Source organism: Topomyia yanbarensis, chromosome 1 (assembly GCF_030247195.1).
Source record: "Topomyia yanbarensis strain Yona2022 chromosome 1, ASM3024719v1, whole genome shotgun sequence".
Lineage (NCBI taxonomy): Eukaryota > Metazoa > Arthropoda > Insecta > Diptera > Culicidae > Topomyia > Topomyia yanbarensis.
Window position 1 is genome coordinate 206927682 of NC_080670.1, and position 16820 is coordinate 206944501.

The 16820-nt window shown below is 37.0% G+C and overlaps 1 protein-coding gene across 1 annotated transcript; it reads right to left on the reverse strand.

The window, feature by feature from the left end:
- Positions 1–1119: 1119 nt before the first annotated feature.
- Positions 1120–15904, reverse strand: LOC131676192 (uncharacterized). Its single transcript, XM_058955314.1, has 5 exons — positions 15682–15904; positions 13206–13388; positions 2109–3319; positions 1979–2039; positions 1120–1722 (listed from the first exon to the last, which is right to left on the reverse strand). Exons 1-5 carry the CDS (start codon positions 15902–15904, stop codon positions 1439–1441), a joined length of 1962 nt encoding a protein of 653 aa, XP_058811297.1. The 3' UTR covers positions 1120–1438.
- Positions 15905–16820: the final 916 nt, after the last annotated feature.

Consider the following 16820-nt stretch of genomic DNA (forward strand, 5'->3'; position numbering starts at 1 on the left):
TGAGAAGAAGAATTAATATTCTGCCCCATGTAGTCAAAGTACAAGGGCATAAAGCGGGTCCTAAGAATTGAGCTGTCAGCTACGTAACCCGTCACTTCATATCCCATACCTTCTAGTTGTTTCAGGAGACCGTCTACTTCCAGGAACCACAGAAGGGGTGACAGCACTCCTCCTTCAGGACAGTCTCTAGTGGTTCTCATAGTTAGTCTCGCCTCCCAACGATGCTGTCACTGTCCGGCAACACAACATTTCAGTAATCCATTCGACAGCGGCACGCTCTATCCCCTTTGATTCAGCAGCACGCTGAAACGAATGGTAAACAATATTGTCGAAGACACCCTCAATAGCGATGAAGAGCGATATTACGAATTTTTTTTTTTTTTTGGCTTTTTCAACCTTTTTGACGACTTTTGTCTTAACAGTAAAATAACTTACAATTCCGCTAACACGAGTTCCTACTGTCCATGGTTCTTGGATGAATCCAATTCCTTTTGATTGCTTCACGAACCTTCTGCTTAGAACTGCTTATAATTACTTCGGATGTTTTTGATAATTCATGTCATTTTCGTGGTTATGAGTGTCCAGCAGCCTGATTGGGATTCCTGGTAGTTGATTTTTCTTTCCCGCTACTCAGTCTTTTCCAGCTCAGGAAATATAGGCACTTGAGATACCTTACATCCTCTTTCTCTGGATCTGGATGTCGGGGAGTTTATGATTACACACGTTTCCGCATATTTGTATTGGGCCTTGATAAAGGCTCTTGGACATAGTCAACTTTTCCTCATTTGGCTGGTCTCCTCCGCATTCAGATATCTGTTGGTAATGTTCTTGGGAATAACCTATATCTGATAACTACACAGATAAAACATATTATGTAAAATTACACGATTTGTGATGCACATAAAGGGAACGTGACGAATGGCGGAAAAATATGCGAAAGATGAATTTTACACGTCGTCTAATTTGAGTTAAAGTAAATTTACAGGTTTTGACTGAAATTTCAATCGTCGCGTAAATTTCAGCGTATATTATGGAAATGTTAAAACAGCGATGTATAATTATGCAATACACACAGAAACGAAAAAAAAGATAGAACTTTCTTGAGTTATCCAAATTACTAAAAGAAAAAACAGTTGCTTTGTTATAATTTTTATTAATCACATGTTACTGACCGGTTATGTAGAAAGCAAATAATGGTCTACATATAATGTTACAAAAGAGATATTTAGGTGCTTACTTTTACTTGCTGATTTCAACTAAAACCATTTGGACTGGCAAAATAATAACATCAGCTTATCAAATAAGAAAACCTTACATGAAAGATCTATGATAACTTAAAATATCGGTTCAAGTTTACTAAATCTATAACTTTTGTTACTCTGCTTAAATTCCCTCTTCCAAATCCTAACTCGATTTCGCTTAATTTTCTATAGTAGTCTTATTTGTATACATGTCTCGACAATAGTTCAATAACTTTTTGAACAATGCGCTGTTTGTTGCCTACCCTGTAAGCATTCGATTTGGATCCAGATGAAGGTATTATCTTTAAAAAATACTGTTGCAAAAGCTCTAGAAACTTTGATGCTATTTTCAGATACTTAAAGCTGTGCACAAAATGTACACACAGCAGATCTTGCATGGCACAAATGGCATCAGCAGTACCTTCGGAGAGGCGCGCCTGATCAGCGAAAACGTAGTATATTGAAGTATCTTGTCCCATATCTGAAAACAAACAAATACAATGATTATACCACTTGTTTTTTAATCAATCGTTTCTTGTTGAGTAGGATTAATTTGCCGAAAGTAAATATAGAAATGAAAAAAAATGTGCATCATGTTTAGGAAATAAATTAAGTTAAGTGGTCATTATATGCAAATGTACATATAAAGCAAAATAATGTGTCGGGGACAGGGTGTTCAATAGACAAAATGAATAAATGAAGTCATCACATATATGCATCTAGTAATTGAACCTTACCCACAGATACCAGTAGGGGTCCGGCTGAATCCAATTGAATCTCGTCGAGGTGTGTTCCAATCTGCAATTGTATCAATATGTGGGTATTTATGTATATGCTTGAAAGTGTATATGGTCAGATCATACATACCTCCTTTTTGACAATTAGATCGTTGATGTTCTCTCCTACAAGGCAAGCCAAAAACCCAAGTACTTCCATATCACTGCATTCGTTGTCGAGTTTCACAAATTTTCGACCAGCAGTAATAGAGTAATTGATTATCTTTGGTCGCTTCATATCATAATATTTGCGCAAATCATCAACACAAACCCCTGTGGCTTGCGCAAAGTGGTAATTCAATAAACCTCGCCGTCGTAGAACAGGGTATTCCGACAGTAGCTTCTTGATATCCTTAGTTTCAGTTAGTTGATATCTAACAAAACTTTGCGACGATGCAAGAAATTCGTCTGTTAACAATTCCGGTTCATCTCGACGGAGCTTAGACAGTACATCTTTCGCGCATTCCTTCTTCGAACATTTCCAATAGCTCTTCAATGTACCAGCTCGTACGTTTCGTCCTTTATTGGAGGGAGGAATGTTCTCCTGGAATGGTCGAAAGCGATTCAAATACGCGTTGTGGCTGATCATTTTGTGCTTAATAACAACGTGGTCCGTCCCGTTCTTATATCCATCATCATCGACCATCTCGAGGCATGAATATTTGGAAAGCAACTGTTTAGCGACTGTTTCCATTACACTTGCCTTTATATCGGTATCAATCGCCCTTAACTGATCAACGATATTGTTGATTAAACTGCTGGTATCACCTTTAGTCATGCGAAGTGCAGCTGGAATCTGGGCATTAGGGTTATTAATTTTAAATTCTTGCAAAGTGTTAAGCTTATTCAAAATATTATCGCTCAGTTTGTTCCAATTAATTTCAAAGCAACGAAATTTCATTTCAGAAGCAGCATGCTTTTTTGTACTTTTTAGTACTTCTACGGATTCTGGTCGCTTTCTTGTCAGGTTATAAGATTGGTTTTCTTCAATCGTAGGATCGTCTGAGTCCTTATCCGATACTTGGTTGACGTTGTCCTCCTGTTCAGTAATCGAATAATCTGTGTCATTTACATGCTGTGATGTGGACGGTTGTTGTAATGAAATATCCTGATCCGTTATTCCTCTAGCTAAAAATCTCTCAATGAGAGGATTTGATACAGATATGGATTGGTTGGGAATAATGGTCATGACGTTTGGATCAATATTGAATGCCTGCAATGTCGACGATTCTGCTCCACCTATAGCGTGCGTGTTCTGGATAGGTGAAACTATTAACTGATCTATAGGCATTTGTTGAAGTTCTGTCAATGGAAGAAAACAAAATTGTATGAAAATGGTTCATATATTTTCGACAAAATTAATAGATTTTCAACTGATTCAAGCTACGGTTACAGTATAGACCAAGCTTTTCGTAGAAGACCAGCCACTGCGTCTAGTATTTTGATCATTCGAGTTAGTAGAAACAGTTTCCAGTTTTTTGCACTTTTTTACTGCAAAATAACTGGAAATATATTTTTGTTATGATCAGGAATCAGAATATATTGGCTCAAATGGCACGTTAGCAACTTAGGATACCTTTGATCAATTATAAATCATAATTAATGAACAAATCGTCATCCAGACGCAAACGAATCTACAGGTAGCATACATTTCGTGAAAGAACATCTTGTTGATTGATTTGACTGATGGATCGAAAATATATATATATATATGTTGAATAAAATATTGGGCAGGAAGGACAGGAGTCTAGGGGCTTAACGAGCCCTCCGGCCTTACTACGAGTTGCGAAGTTTTGCTAGGATATGGTGGGGTTTGGATTGGACTCTGCTAAACCTCTAAAAAGCCATAACTCCGAAAGCATTTTCGACGAAGCGAGTCTGTGCCGATTCTGCTAAGATATTAAGATTCCAATAATCTAAGATCTTAGCAATGAAAGCACTCTAGCCCAACCGGAGTACCAACCGACACATCAGGATCGACGCCAGTAACATCCTCATTATGGCATGCTAGCCATGGTAAACGACAACTGACAGGACACGGATCACGAATCGGACGGCGACATTGGGCTGACAGGCGTGTGCTGTTCTACACCCTGTGTAAGGAAGGAATCGCCGGACCGACCTCGACACCCTACCGGGTAGCTCGCGAGTAGGCTAGATCCACCGCTGGAGATTAGACCGAGTAGACAGAGCGAGGAGCTAAATGGCTCACAGAAACGTACATCGATACCGAGAGCAATTTACCGCCTGAGAATGCACGGTAGGGTAGTTTCGCAGGCGCGGACTACCCGACAGAATCTTGATGAAAAGGGGAGCTAATTGGTTCACAAAACATACACCAGTACCGAGAGAAATTCCATTGCCAGGGAACTCTCAGTCGGAGTAGAGTAATATCCGAGTCAATCTCGATAAAGCTGGGAGCTAAATGTCTCAAGGAAGCGGATATCGGTGTCGGGGGAAATTCCTCCGTCGGGGAACTATCGGTCGAAGTAGGGTGAGTTCACCGTTGGCGACTATCCAAGTAGATCGTGATAAGGCCGGGAACTGAATGATTCACGGAAACATGGCTCAAGAAATCAGCACCTACACCTAAACGGCTCACGGGGACGAGAGCTAAACGGCAACGTAATAGAGGGAGACAAAAAGCGAAAGAAGAGTCGAGAGTTAAATCAAAGTTCATAGGTCGAGCCACTCCATGAACCAAGTGAGGATCCGAGATAGAGCAGAAGAAAGAGGTGCGAGGAAAGCACAACGATCCCCCCACGAAGTAGTACCTTGCCGTAGTTCCGTGGGGAAGAAGGGCACGCGCCCGAAGACACTGTTGTTGCCGAAGGAAAGGACCCAACAGGGAGTATCGTTGTAGGTCGGAAGGAGAAACAGCAAAAGCAGAAGGGCAGCAGAAGAGGAAAGGAAAACCTAGCTCGTCAGAAGGCGACAATAAGAGAAGCCGTGCTCGTCAGGGCCAATAATGCCATGACGTATGCAGCGCTGCTCAAGAAGGTCAGAGAGGACCTAGATGTGAGGGATGTGGAGGAAAACCCAAAAAGGCGACATGCTCTTCGAGTTGAAGAAGGACTAGCAGCTTGATCTTGCAGGAGACTAATACCAAATCAACAGGTGAAAAGGCAGAATTTAAAACATTAACCTTTACAGGGTTCTATCACATTCGCCCGAATGACATTCGCCCGAAAGTCATTTACCCGAATGACGTTCGCCCGAAAACCATTTACCAGAATGGACTATTTACCCGAATGTCATTAACCCGAATGGACCATTTACCCGAATGCCATCAACCCGAATGGACCACTCGCCCGAATGTCATTAACCCGAATACCACATTCACTCAAGCAGGGGTTGATTCCTTCTTTAAATATGAGCAGTTCTTTGAGTTTGTATACCAAATATCCCTCGCAATCAAACCGGTGATCCACTCGTTTGCCCGGTTTACTCACACTTAGGGATTGATTCCTTCTTTTAAACATGAGTCGCTCTTTTCCCACAATTAGGGTTTGATTGCTTCTTTCAAACATGACAAATCCTTGAATTTGTATGCCAAATAAGTTTGCAAAGAAACTGTTGATCCACTCGTCTGCCCGGTATACTCAAACATAAGGGTTGATTCTTTCAAAACAAGAGCAATTTCTTGAATCTATATACCAAATAGCTCTCTACGTAATATTGGATTTCGAGACAGGATGATTCTTCCACCTAATTCACGGATGATTCTTCCATCTAAACCAAAGTTTTTTCAGAAAAAAATTTTGAGGTGTTCAAATAATTGTACTCACATTTTCATAGTTTGCTTGCATTTAATTCGATATAAACACAATTTTTTTAACCTGACAAATGCTCCAATCTTCCAAATCACTAACGTTGTCGATTATACAATTATTTTTCACTTCTTGCCTAATATGCTTAACAAACATTCGACTACACATCATTATATTCTTTTTTTTATTGTTTTGTATACATACACTATAGTTCCTACATCCATAGTTCGGCGGATACTCAAACGGTAGTACACACTTATTCTTTGATAGTGATTGCAACAGAAACCGTTTGTACACAAATTTGAGTAAACTTTGTGTAGCACCGGGTAATGTCAAGTTTTGAAACGAAAGATATTTTTCTTACACACACTGAAATCATGATTTTTATGTCAGTTATCAGTGATAATAGCGTAGTGTCTTTGTTGCAATGAGTAGCTGAGGATACCCGAATATAATTTTACAATAGCATTTACCCTACAAACAATCATAAAACAATAAATATTATAGTTATTACTGTTTCAACTTTGTTTGAGTTCTTGCAGTAGATTTGCAATAAAATTTCATATAACAATCAATTTTAAGGTTCAGCAGAAAACTGATACAGTAAATTCACATTAAATTTTACTGCATGAAGAAAAATAAATGTATGAATGCATGAAGAGAAATAGATTTTTTTAATGGTAAGATATAACCACCCCCCTTTTTTACTGTAAAAGTTGTTTTGACATTGAAATTTACTGTAGAAATGATGAAGTTTGTTTTTGCCTTTCTCAATAGAAAGGTATTGCAATTGCTCTGAAAACCGACTTTTTAACGGAGGCCCGAGTGACATATACCATTCGATTCAGTTCGTCGAGTTCGGCAAATGTCTGTGTGTGTATGTATGTGTGTATGTATGTATGTGTGTGTGTGTATGTGTGTGTGTATGTGACCAAAAATGTCACTCATTTTTCTCAGAGATGGATGAACCGATTTTGACAAACTTAGTCTCAAATGAAAGGTGCAACATTCCCATAGGCTGCTATTGAATTTCTAATGGATCCGACTTCCGGTTCCGGAATTACAGGGTGATAAGTACGAACACGCAGAAAATGTCGATTTTAATAAATTCTGCAATGAATGTATAAAGGTGAAAAATTTTCCAAAATATGACCACAACTGCTTCGATTTGTAGTATTAGGTCACTAACATCCATTCAAAGTCTATTTGGCCACATTGGCCACCATCCTCGGTTCCGGAAGCCCCGGCGGAAGTATCTAAATTCAGAATAACAGTCACATCGGTTTCTCGGAGATGGCTAGACCGATTCGACTAAACTTGGCCTCAAATGAAAGGTATTGCGTCCCCGTAAATGGCTATTTAATTTCATCCCGATCCGACTTCCGGTTCCGGAGTTACAGGTTGTGGCGTGCGATCACATAGCAAATTGTGATTCAAACCGATACTCCGATGAAAGCAAAAAAGGTAAAAATTTCGCTAAAATGTCTCTCAAACAACTTAAATTTGCTGTTCTAGGTCACCGACGGCCAACCAAACTTTCGTTGACTACATTAACCACCATAGACGGTTCCGGAAGTGCCCGGGAAAAGCGGCCATCTTTCAAAATTTACGAACTCACATCAGTTTCCCGGAAATGGTTGGGCCAATTTTCACAAACTTAGTCCCAAATGATAGCTATAATATCCCCATAGATGTCTATAAAATTTCGTACGGATCGCTTATATGGTTCCGGAAATATAGACTAAACCGTCCGGTCACATATGAAATTCCCATATAAGCCGGAACTCAAATTTTTTTTTCAAAGGGGGGACCCCATGAAATTTCAGAAATCGAATTCGTATTTTTGATGCCAAACATCTTTAAAATGCATGAAACGTCGAGATTTTATGTTATCTCGAAAAAATTTTTTTTTGTAAAAATCGACTTTTTGGGACTTTGCCGATTTCGCACCTTTTTTCAGTTCAATATTACCGTGGCTGTTTTTTTTCAAAATTTTAGAACTCGAACTCTTTTAATGAATATAAACAACGCACACATTCTCGTGATTCATGATTGAGAAAGGCACAATTGCACCGCTAGGTGGATTAAAATAGGTTTTTTATTGTAGCCTAAGTAGAATTTACTCTAAATTATTGTAAAATTACTGTCACAGTGAAAAACATGGTTTTGTTATTGTACATTTCAATTCAGGTAAGCGTCTAAATTATACCCATTTTCATTACATAAAACCTGCAAAACACATATATGTTGTACTCAGAGATGCCAGATGTGAAGATTTGTCTTCATTTTGAAGACATTTGAAATTTTGTGAAGACGTGTTTTTCATTTTGAAGACAAATTTATTCGGATGTCTGGTTGATTTCTGGCAGAAATCGATAACCGATTCAGAATACTGGCCATTGAACCCAAATGAAGATTTGAAAAAGATAGCTTCTATCCTTGGTTGTATTTATTATCGGGTATTTGATACCAAGTCAAACCATTCCAGGACAGGACTTCCGAGTGGATTCAGTATGGATTCCAGCTCAAATGCATCAACCGTTTGAGTCGGAATCGGTTGTTTCCTTTGAGCCAGATTTCATATTGAATCCATTCAGGATTTCGAACCGGTTCCAGAATGGATTTGATGGATAGTTAAGATAAGTTGGTGTGGCAGCGCTAGTGTTTTAACGTATATTCATTCAAAAGTTTACACAAATTTTATTAACATATCTGTTCGATCATGGATGTCTGTTCTCTATGATTCAAGGGCAAAAGGTATCAAGTAATGGATTTGCTGTTTAAGGCTAGATAATGGAGTTGAATTAAAAAACAAAAATTTCATTCGATTGTTTTTTTATGAAACTATGTTGAAAACTTATTCGTTTTATATCACAATTTTATTTGCCTTTTGATTTCGTATGCCGATCGTTTACCAGATAGGACCATTTGAAATGTTAGTGTAGAAATCATTCCCATCAAGCAGCGATGCCAGATTTTATTTTACAGACTTTTGATAGTCTCCTACAGATGTGGCTAGCAATCTACAGACTTTTAAAAGGGGAAAATTGTTTAGTAAAATTGCACTATAATAACTGTATTTGAATACAAGTGATTCCTTCACAATAGTATTCGAATTTCAATCTAATTTTAAAGCAATACTCTAGTGTTACAAGGATTTACACAACCGTCTACAGACTTTCCAGACATTTTAATAGTTCTTCTACAGATGTTTCCCAAACACATGTGGCATCGCTGCCATCAAGATAATTTCAGTTTGCACGGCAAAAATTTTTTACCCATTTTATGTATTCAAATTGCCAATTTTCGGCAGTTATTCGAGCTGTCAAAAAATGGGTACTTTTTTGTTTCTAACAATGGGTACTTTTTATCCATTTCACAACCACTCGATGAGGTAATGCCAATGGATATATATATATATATATATATATATATATATATATATATATATATATATATATATATATATATATATATATATATATATATATATATATATATATATATATATATATATATATATGTATATATATATATATATATATATATATATATATATATATATATATATATATATATATATATATATATATATATATATATATATATATATATATATATATATATATATATATATATATATATATATATATATATATATATATATATATATATATATATATATATATATATATATATATATATATATATATATATATATATATATATATATATATATATATATATATATATATATATATATATATATATATATATAGAGTTAACCTGCAAATTATGGATCGTGGAGAAACCTGCAAATTGTCGGTTCGTAGCCGAAACCGTAGCAGAATCGGAACATTTCGGCAATACTCTGAAAACGACGACAGTTTAAACTACTGAGGATGATGCAAATATGACCCAGTTCGGTAGTTTTGACTGCTTTGAAAGCCAAAAACAATATTCTAATCAATGACAGGTCTTATTTAGTTTTGTGGCATTAGAACATCCTTATCGTGAATCGGTGCTTCTTCAGTTTTATAATATCATTTTTTAAATTCAATTCAATTCTATTTTCAATATTTTTCATTCTGGAGCGATTTTCAAGAATGGGTATTTTTTACGCATTTTGTTGTAACTGTTCTGCGAAAAATAATGGATAAAACGTACCCAGGTTGACGTACAAGGTCTGTACTCATTAATGAGTACAAGTTGTTTACCCATTAAATGGGTTATTCCACTTCTATTGAAAATTGGCAATTTTCTACGCATTAATGGATATTTTAATTTATCGGCATAGTCTGAGATGGGTACACTGAAAAAACTTAACACATTAACATTATGTGGAAATCTATTGAATTGTTTCAATCCACAAACACATGAAACGCACGCGGTTGCCACTTGAATATCCATTCGAGTGTGGGAAATATGGTTTTCAAATGAAATTCATGCGAACATGGTGTGAAAAGCACATTAACATCATAAGAAATATCATTGACTAACATTTCCAAATGAATTACACGTGAATAAAACTTCGTTTTACTTATAGATTTCATTGGCAGGAGAATCGGTGAAATCAATTGTTTTACATGCACTACATGTTTTTCATACTAAAGTCATGTGGAAAGTTCAAACTTTGCGACTCAATAGCACGGCAATGAATATTCAATGGATAAATAAACACCCCATGAGAAGCTTTTTAATGGATTTTCATGTAAAATTCAAAGGGATGCACATGAAAGTGATGTTTAAGTGCATATGGTTCTATCGTGTCGATTATTTCCAGTGTATATTCAGCGATGCCAGATGTGAACACAAGTCTTGAAGACATTTGAAAGGTTGTGAAGACAGATTTTCCATTTTGGAGCCTGACTGATTTTTGGCAGAATTCTGGATTAAAATATAAAGCCGATTGAGAATCTTGGACATTTTTTAAGAAATGTGAAGACATTTTTTTTAAGAAATGTTAAGACATTTTTAAAAAATACCTGGTATCCCTGATTAAATTATTCTTAAATATATAAAAAAAATGTTTGAACGTGTTTAGCTGGAAATGAGCCAGAAGTCTGGTTGATTCTAGTTAGTATTAGGCAATCCATGAGACATTCCTTATCAGCTGATTATTTCTTCTGACGTAACTCGGGTGGGTGCGACGTCCGACAAAATCGCCGATTCGATCCAACATCAAACGAATCGAGCTATCGATGTATAATCGTTGGACGGGTTTTTTCTGTTCGCAGGAGCAAACTTGTTGACAAAACCCCTCGTTGAATTGTCAAACAAATGTCGTGATGGATTGCCTTAAGGGCCATTCATATACCACGTATTCCAAAAAAACCTTCAGTTTTGACATCCTTCTCCCCCTACATCGACAAGCGTGGACATTTCATGTACTCCTACCACCCCCCCTCCTCTCCCCACAATATCCACGTGGACTTTCCCGAGATTTTTCTCAAGTAATATCATTTCGATTTCAGGTATTCATATTGTGTTGGACTGTTTTGAAAATTGCTGTAACCTGAAGCATCGAATTAAAAAATAGTTCAAACTTTGTAGGTTTGCTGAGACATTTGTAAAAATTACAAGCATTAAAAATTGTATGCCTAAAAGACGCTTTTTTGCAATACACAACATTTAAGTAAACTATGAACTTCAATTGGCTTATGTAAAATCAACAACATTATTTAAAACTCTAAAATAGTTGAAAACGATATAGAGGATTGAATCAAGTTTTTTCGAGAGCATTTAGCCCGGTGTTGATTTCCACTGATTTTGTGACACCATGCCATGCTGTTACGGGCTCTTTAAGCGTTACAGTTTTGGAATGATTTGAAGGGAAACATCAAACGCTTAAACCTATGATGACACAAATTTGTTTTATGACCTTATTAAGAAAAAAATATATAAGTATGAGTCCCATGAAATATTTCTATACCCCCCCCCCCTTCCACCCCCCTCATCATGGACAAGCGTGGGCTTTTTCGTACCCTCTACCCCTCCCCCAAGTTGTCCACGTGGTATAAGGATGATCCCTACCCAGTAAAGTTCAGCCGGAAATGAACTGGAATTCTGGCTGGTTCCAGTTCGAATTCCGGCTCCAATGATACAACAAATTCTAGTTGGAATCGGTTGTGTCACTGGAGCCGGGATGCGAACTGGAACCAGACGGAATTCCGGTTCATTTCCGGCTGAGCTAAACTGGGTAATTCCGACTCGTGACACCCGATTCTAACTACACGCAGTACTTTATTCAGTCATCGATAGCATACTTTTCTATCTGCCTCTACCCAGTTAAGTTCAGCCAGAAAATGAGCTGGAATTCTGGATGGTTCTAATTCGTATTCCGGCTCCAGTAATACAACCGATTCTTGTTAGAATCGGTTGTGTTACTGGATCTGAAATACTATCTAGAACCAGCCAGAATTCCGGTTCATTTCCGACTGAATTTTACTGGGTCCTTTCTTCTGTTGTCAATTTTATGCATTGAACTTATTCGGTCTTTCCACTCATTGAATGCTTACTAGAAGTATATGCTAGAAAATGCATAAAAATCACACGAGAATAAAAGAAAAGGGAATATAAAGTATGTTAACTCTGCATATTTTTGTTTCTCAGTGTAGAATTGGTTGTGTTGCTGGAGGCTAAATCGAACCAGAACCAGCCAACATTCCGGCTCATTTGCCGACTGAATTTTACTGGGTTGGATAGTATCTTTATTTTTGGCTCATTATTGGGTTAAAATTGAAAAAGCGTGTATGTGCCAGTCTGACAGACACAAAAAAACGTCAGAAACTGGTTTAAGCAAAGACTTTCACTTTAAAATTATTTATTATTTTAAACCTTTTAAACTTAGCACTAGTGATTAATGAATTACCGCAAAAGTGTAGTGCATACTAAAAAAGTATGTGGATGTTAGATGCCTTGCACACCTCCACTCTTAAACTTAATTTAAACTGATGTTTCAACTAACGGATATCATATTACAAATTGGACTAGTTCACATTTTCAATTTACATGCACATATTTAGAATTCATTTAATGTACATATGCACCATGAATTGATCAATCGAAATGCCGAATTGTATAAGAAAAACATCCGTCTTTTGCGACATGATGACGCCATGACCCACTCTAATAGTGATACGTTTTATCAATGTTTTGATATAGTTTTTCTCTGGGGCTTGATGACTACTAGTAATGCATAGTCTAATTGAAGTTTAAGAGATTTACAGAATGTATACATGGTAATGGTTTTCTGGTAATTATCTTGGTGTTTAGATAGAGTAAGTTGGCACATAAAGTAATTTCAAATGATGTGATTTGTCCAATCCTAACCAAGCTTTCTCGAATTGAATACTTTGTAGCAAATTCATATTAGCAGTAGACTATGCGGATTTATAAATAGTTTATCAACGACATACCTTGTTCTTTTCTTAGTGTTTGTGTATCGTTAGCATAAAATCCTTCAGGAGTCCAGATCTCTTCGAATTCCAATAACATCAGTAGTTCTTTGTTGAACGCAGATAATGCTATATCACAGGATAGCTCGCACCCATCGCTCGCAAGCACAATGTTACGGAATGGTCGTTGAAATTTTTTGGTTGCTGAAATATAATTTGTTAATGCGTTCCTCTTATCGACAATGTCTGGCAAAAATAATTACCTTCTTCAATTAAGCTGTTGATGGTACCATTAGCAAAGACTACGTGTCTTGCTTGACGTGACGAATCGCATATTTTATATGGTGTTATTGACATTTTGAGTTCTAAATATTTTGTTCCGGGATCGGCGGAATCGAGTGCTTAATAAAAAGATACATTTTATTGTTCTCCATAAATAAAGTCAAAGGGGCTCGGTCAATGAATTCTTCAAGTGGTGAACTGACAAGTTTTTCGCTTTCTTCATAGGTTGGATTTATTTCCATAAGCCCTCGTTCATGAATATCAACAGCAATAAGTTCGCTTCCGAACATTGTAATACTTTCATGTTTTGGGTTGAAAACTAACAATTTGATTTTCAAAACATAAAAACATTCTCCATACTCATCATGGCGCAAGAAAAGGCAGTCTCCTACTGAATACGTATATCCCATAAATGTACCTTTCTCGACGAATACATTTCTAGAATCATCTAGCCTGATGGCGTGCAATGCGTTTTGAAGAGACTTCGGTACGTTCGAAATATTGTCTACAAATTTTTCCAATAGAAAGTTGTTTCTGAAACGTTCGGTTTGCGTATTTAAAAGACCCTGGTAATACTGATATTGTTCACTACAAAATTTAACAACGTTCTTAAAGTTTATAGTGGTCCTAAGACAGCGTTTGAAAAAGCAATGCTTTCTTTCGCAGAAAAGTGTGCAGTACGATATTATCGGTCCCATCCATAACATGTAACGAGGATAATGAAGAGTGTAATGATGTTTAGGTCTTAGCGGCACTTTAAAATGAGTTGTTCTCAGCTCTAGATATTCTCTGAGATCCGTTGCCAAAATTTTGATCTGGATGCTTGACAGTAATGGAGACGTTATGACATCAGTTATTTTCTTGATTAGAAGAAGCATAATAATTTGTGGATTGTTGTAATTTATGTCAGGTTTGTTCAGGAATATGAAAGGGATAATCTGTATGAGATGCCACACATCACATGCCTTAGCTTTTATATTGCCTGTTTTTCGTGTGAAATTGAATACTATTTGTGTGCTTATATTAAGTTGTTTGAACAGATTGTTCACCCTTCCTTCCAGATAACACCTAGAAACGGTACCGGTTGCCACGATGGTTTTGAAAATAAGAAAGAGATCATAATTTACCCACCCTTCGAAAAGGTCATGAGCAACACAAGGTACAGCACCCAAATCAAACATCTCAAAATATTTTAACTCGTTGAAAATACAACTTCGTTTCACACCACGATACGGAATTTGAGTAGGATTACATTCAATAGTCTTCAAGTCTTGCCTGTTCAACTCTGGAGTCCTTGAGATTGCTATCTCGTAAGGATTGCTTCGAAACGAGTCTAATGTAGTGTAGCATGTGCGACAAAAGTATGAGTTTTTTGAAAAATTTTCTGATAAGCCTGCTAGTTGATGAGCACCCAAATTATCATTCATGGTGGCAAAAACTGAACCGTACACTCTTTCATTGTCACCACCACCATGTATCACAATCCCCTCATGCTCTAATTCTTTTAAATCTTCGATCAACCTGCGAAATATAGTGCTAGTTCCAAAGTACGTAAAATCTTTGTTTTTGCAAATTGAAACAAGGTGTACGTTATCGGTAAGACATCGCAAGTGAGGTGAGAGGTTTCCGAGCACCATGTACACCAGAAGTAGCTTGTATCGAGATGTAGCATTTCCCAGTTGGTTAGGCACAACTTCAGCCGCATCTTGGTAAATGAAAATATTTACAGTTTTTCTACTGAAGAAAGAGCTGTGTTGAAATTTCAAACCATCAGTATAGTCACTGATGTAACCAGGAACTGAGGCCTTGTTTCCAAACATTGCGTTGTACCCATTTTTGTCATTCAACAACCCACGTAGTGTCTCGAGAATCGGCACATAATAGTAGAAAGAATCATTGTGTTTTTCATCTTTTTGGAGATCAATCTGCACTGGAGACACGTATGAAAAATTTTCACTGAAAAACTTTCTTCGCATATATGCAGAACGGAAAATCCCATCTGATCCGAATATTTTGCTCAAAAGAAGTCCATCAGATAATTCGCCAATCAACACACATTTGGCAACTTCGGTCAAATCCAATCGTCTGACACACTCTTCCGCGTGTTCTCTAAGATATTTTTGTTGAACGCGACACACTTCACTGAGTGCTTCCACAACCTCTTGTATTGCACTATTTGTAACATGGTGCTTGGAAAGAAGCTTTAGGAACAAACTTCCCAATACTTTCTCCACAATTCGCAGCGGATGCAGCTCGCAATCATCTTCTACTACGTCCGTGTCATACACTCCGAAGACCTCTTCTCGAGCAACTTCTCTGGTTGAGTTGTCACAATTCCGTTCCCCAACATTTCCTCCACATTCCTCGACAGAGTCTGATATCGCTTCGGTACTTAATACGACACCGGACGTTTTGAAACCACCTCTATGGGCATACATTTTATGTATTCTGAGGCTATTGGTAGTAGCAAATGGTTTCCTAGACGGGCACTGCATGGGACAATAGACGGGTTGTCCGGAGGAGATGTGGGCGGAAGCATGTTTCATGATTTTATGAAAATTGTCTTCAATGAAGTCGCAAGTAGCCAAGGAACACTTGAACAATACTCTTTTCTTTGGCCCATCAAAGGGATCCATATGTCGGAACCGAATATGCTTCCGAAATGATGCAAATGAACCGAATTTCTTAGCGCATTCGGAAAATGGACATAGAAACAATTTTTCATGGCGATGTATCTTAGTATGAACTAAAAAACACTTTACATCTATGGAAACCACTTTACAGTTCAAACACTTGATTTTTAGAACCATTTTAACCAACCTTTTAATGGAAACTTTCGAAATCGCGAGCGAATGAATGGAAGTTAAATATGGCTGCCGTTGAATTTGTGAGCTTCGCTTTCTTTTGCGACGTCAACGTAGATTTACGAAAAATCATGTAAAAATAAAATATATTGGCTGAAAACAAACTGCATTGCGTAAAAAATCGATAAATATGATGTAAATTTCCATAGAAGCATATAGAATTACACGATTTTAAGCGTTCCTTTTATGTGCACGACATTTGGTATAGATTTACGCTTGAAATATAATTACATGATGTTTTATTCTGCGAAAGTTTGAAATGCGCTAAGATTAAGTTTAATATTTTTTTGCTGTGTACAGCGATTGCACTGTAGCGACGTCCTGAATCATCAATTTTTTGCACATGTTTCACATCTTTAGTCTTTAGGTGGCATTGGTTCTTTGGATTTCTCCCATACCTTCTTCCGATGGCACGTGTAATGCTTCCTCTGTGACATATCTTTTGAAATTCTTTACTGACTTCTCCGTCGTCTGAGTCGTATTCTTCAGT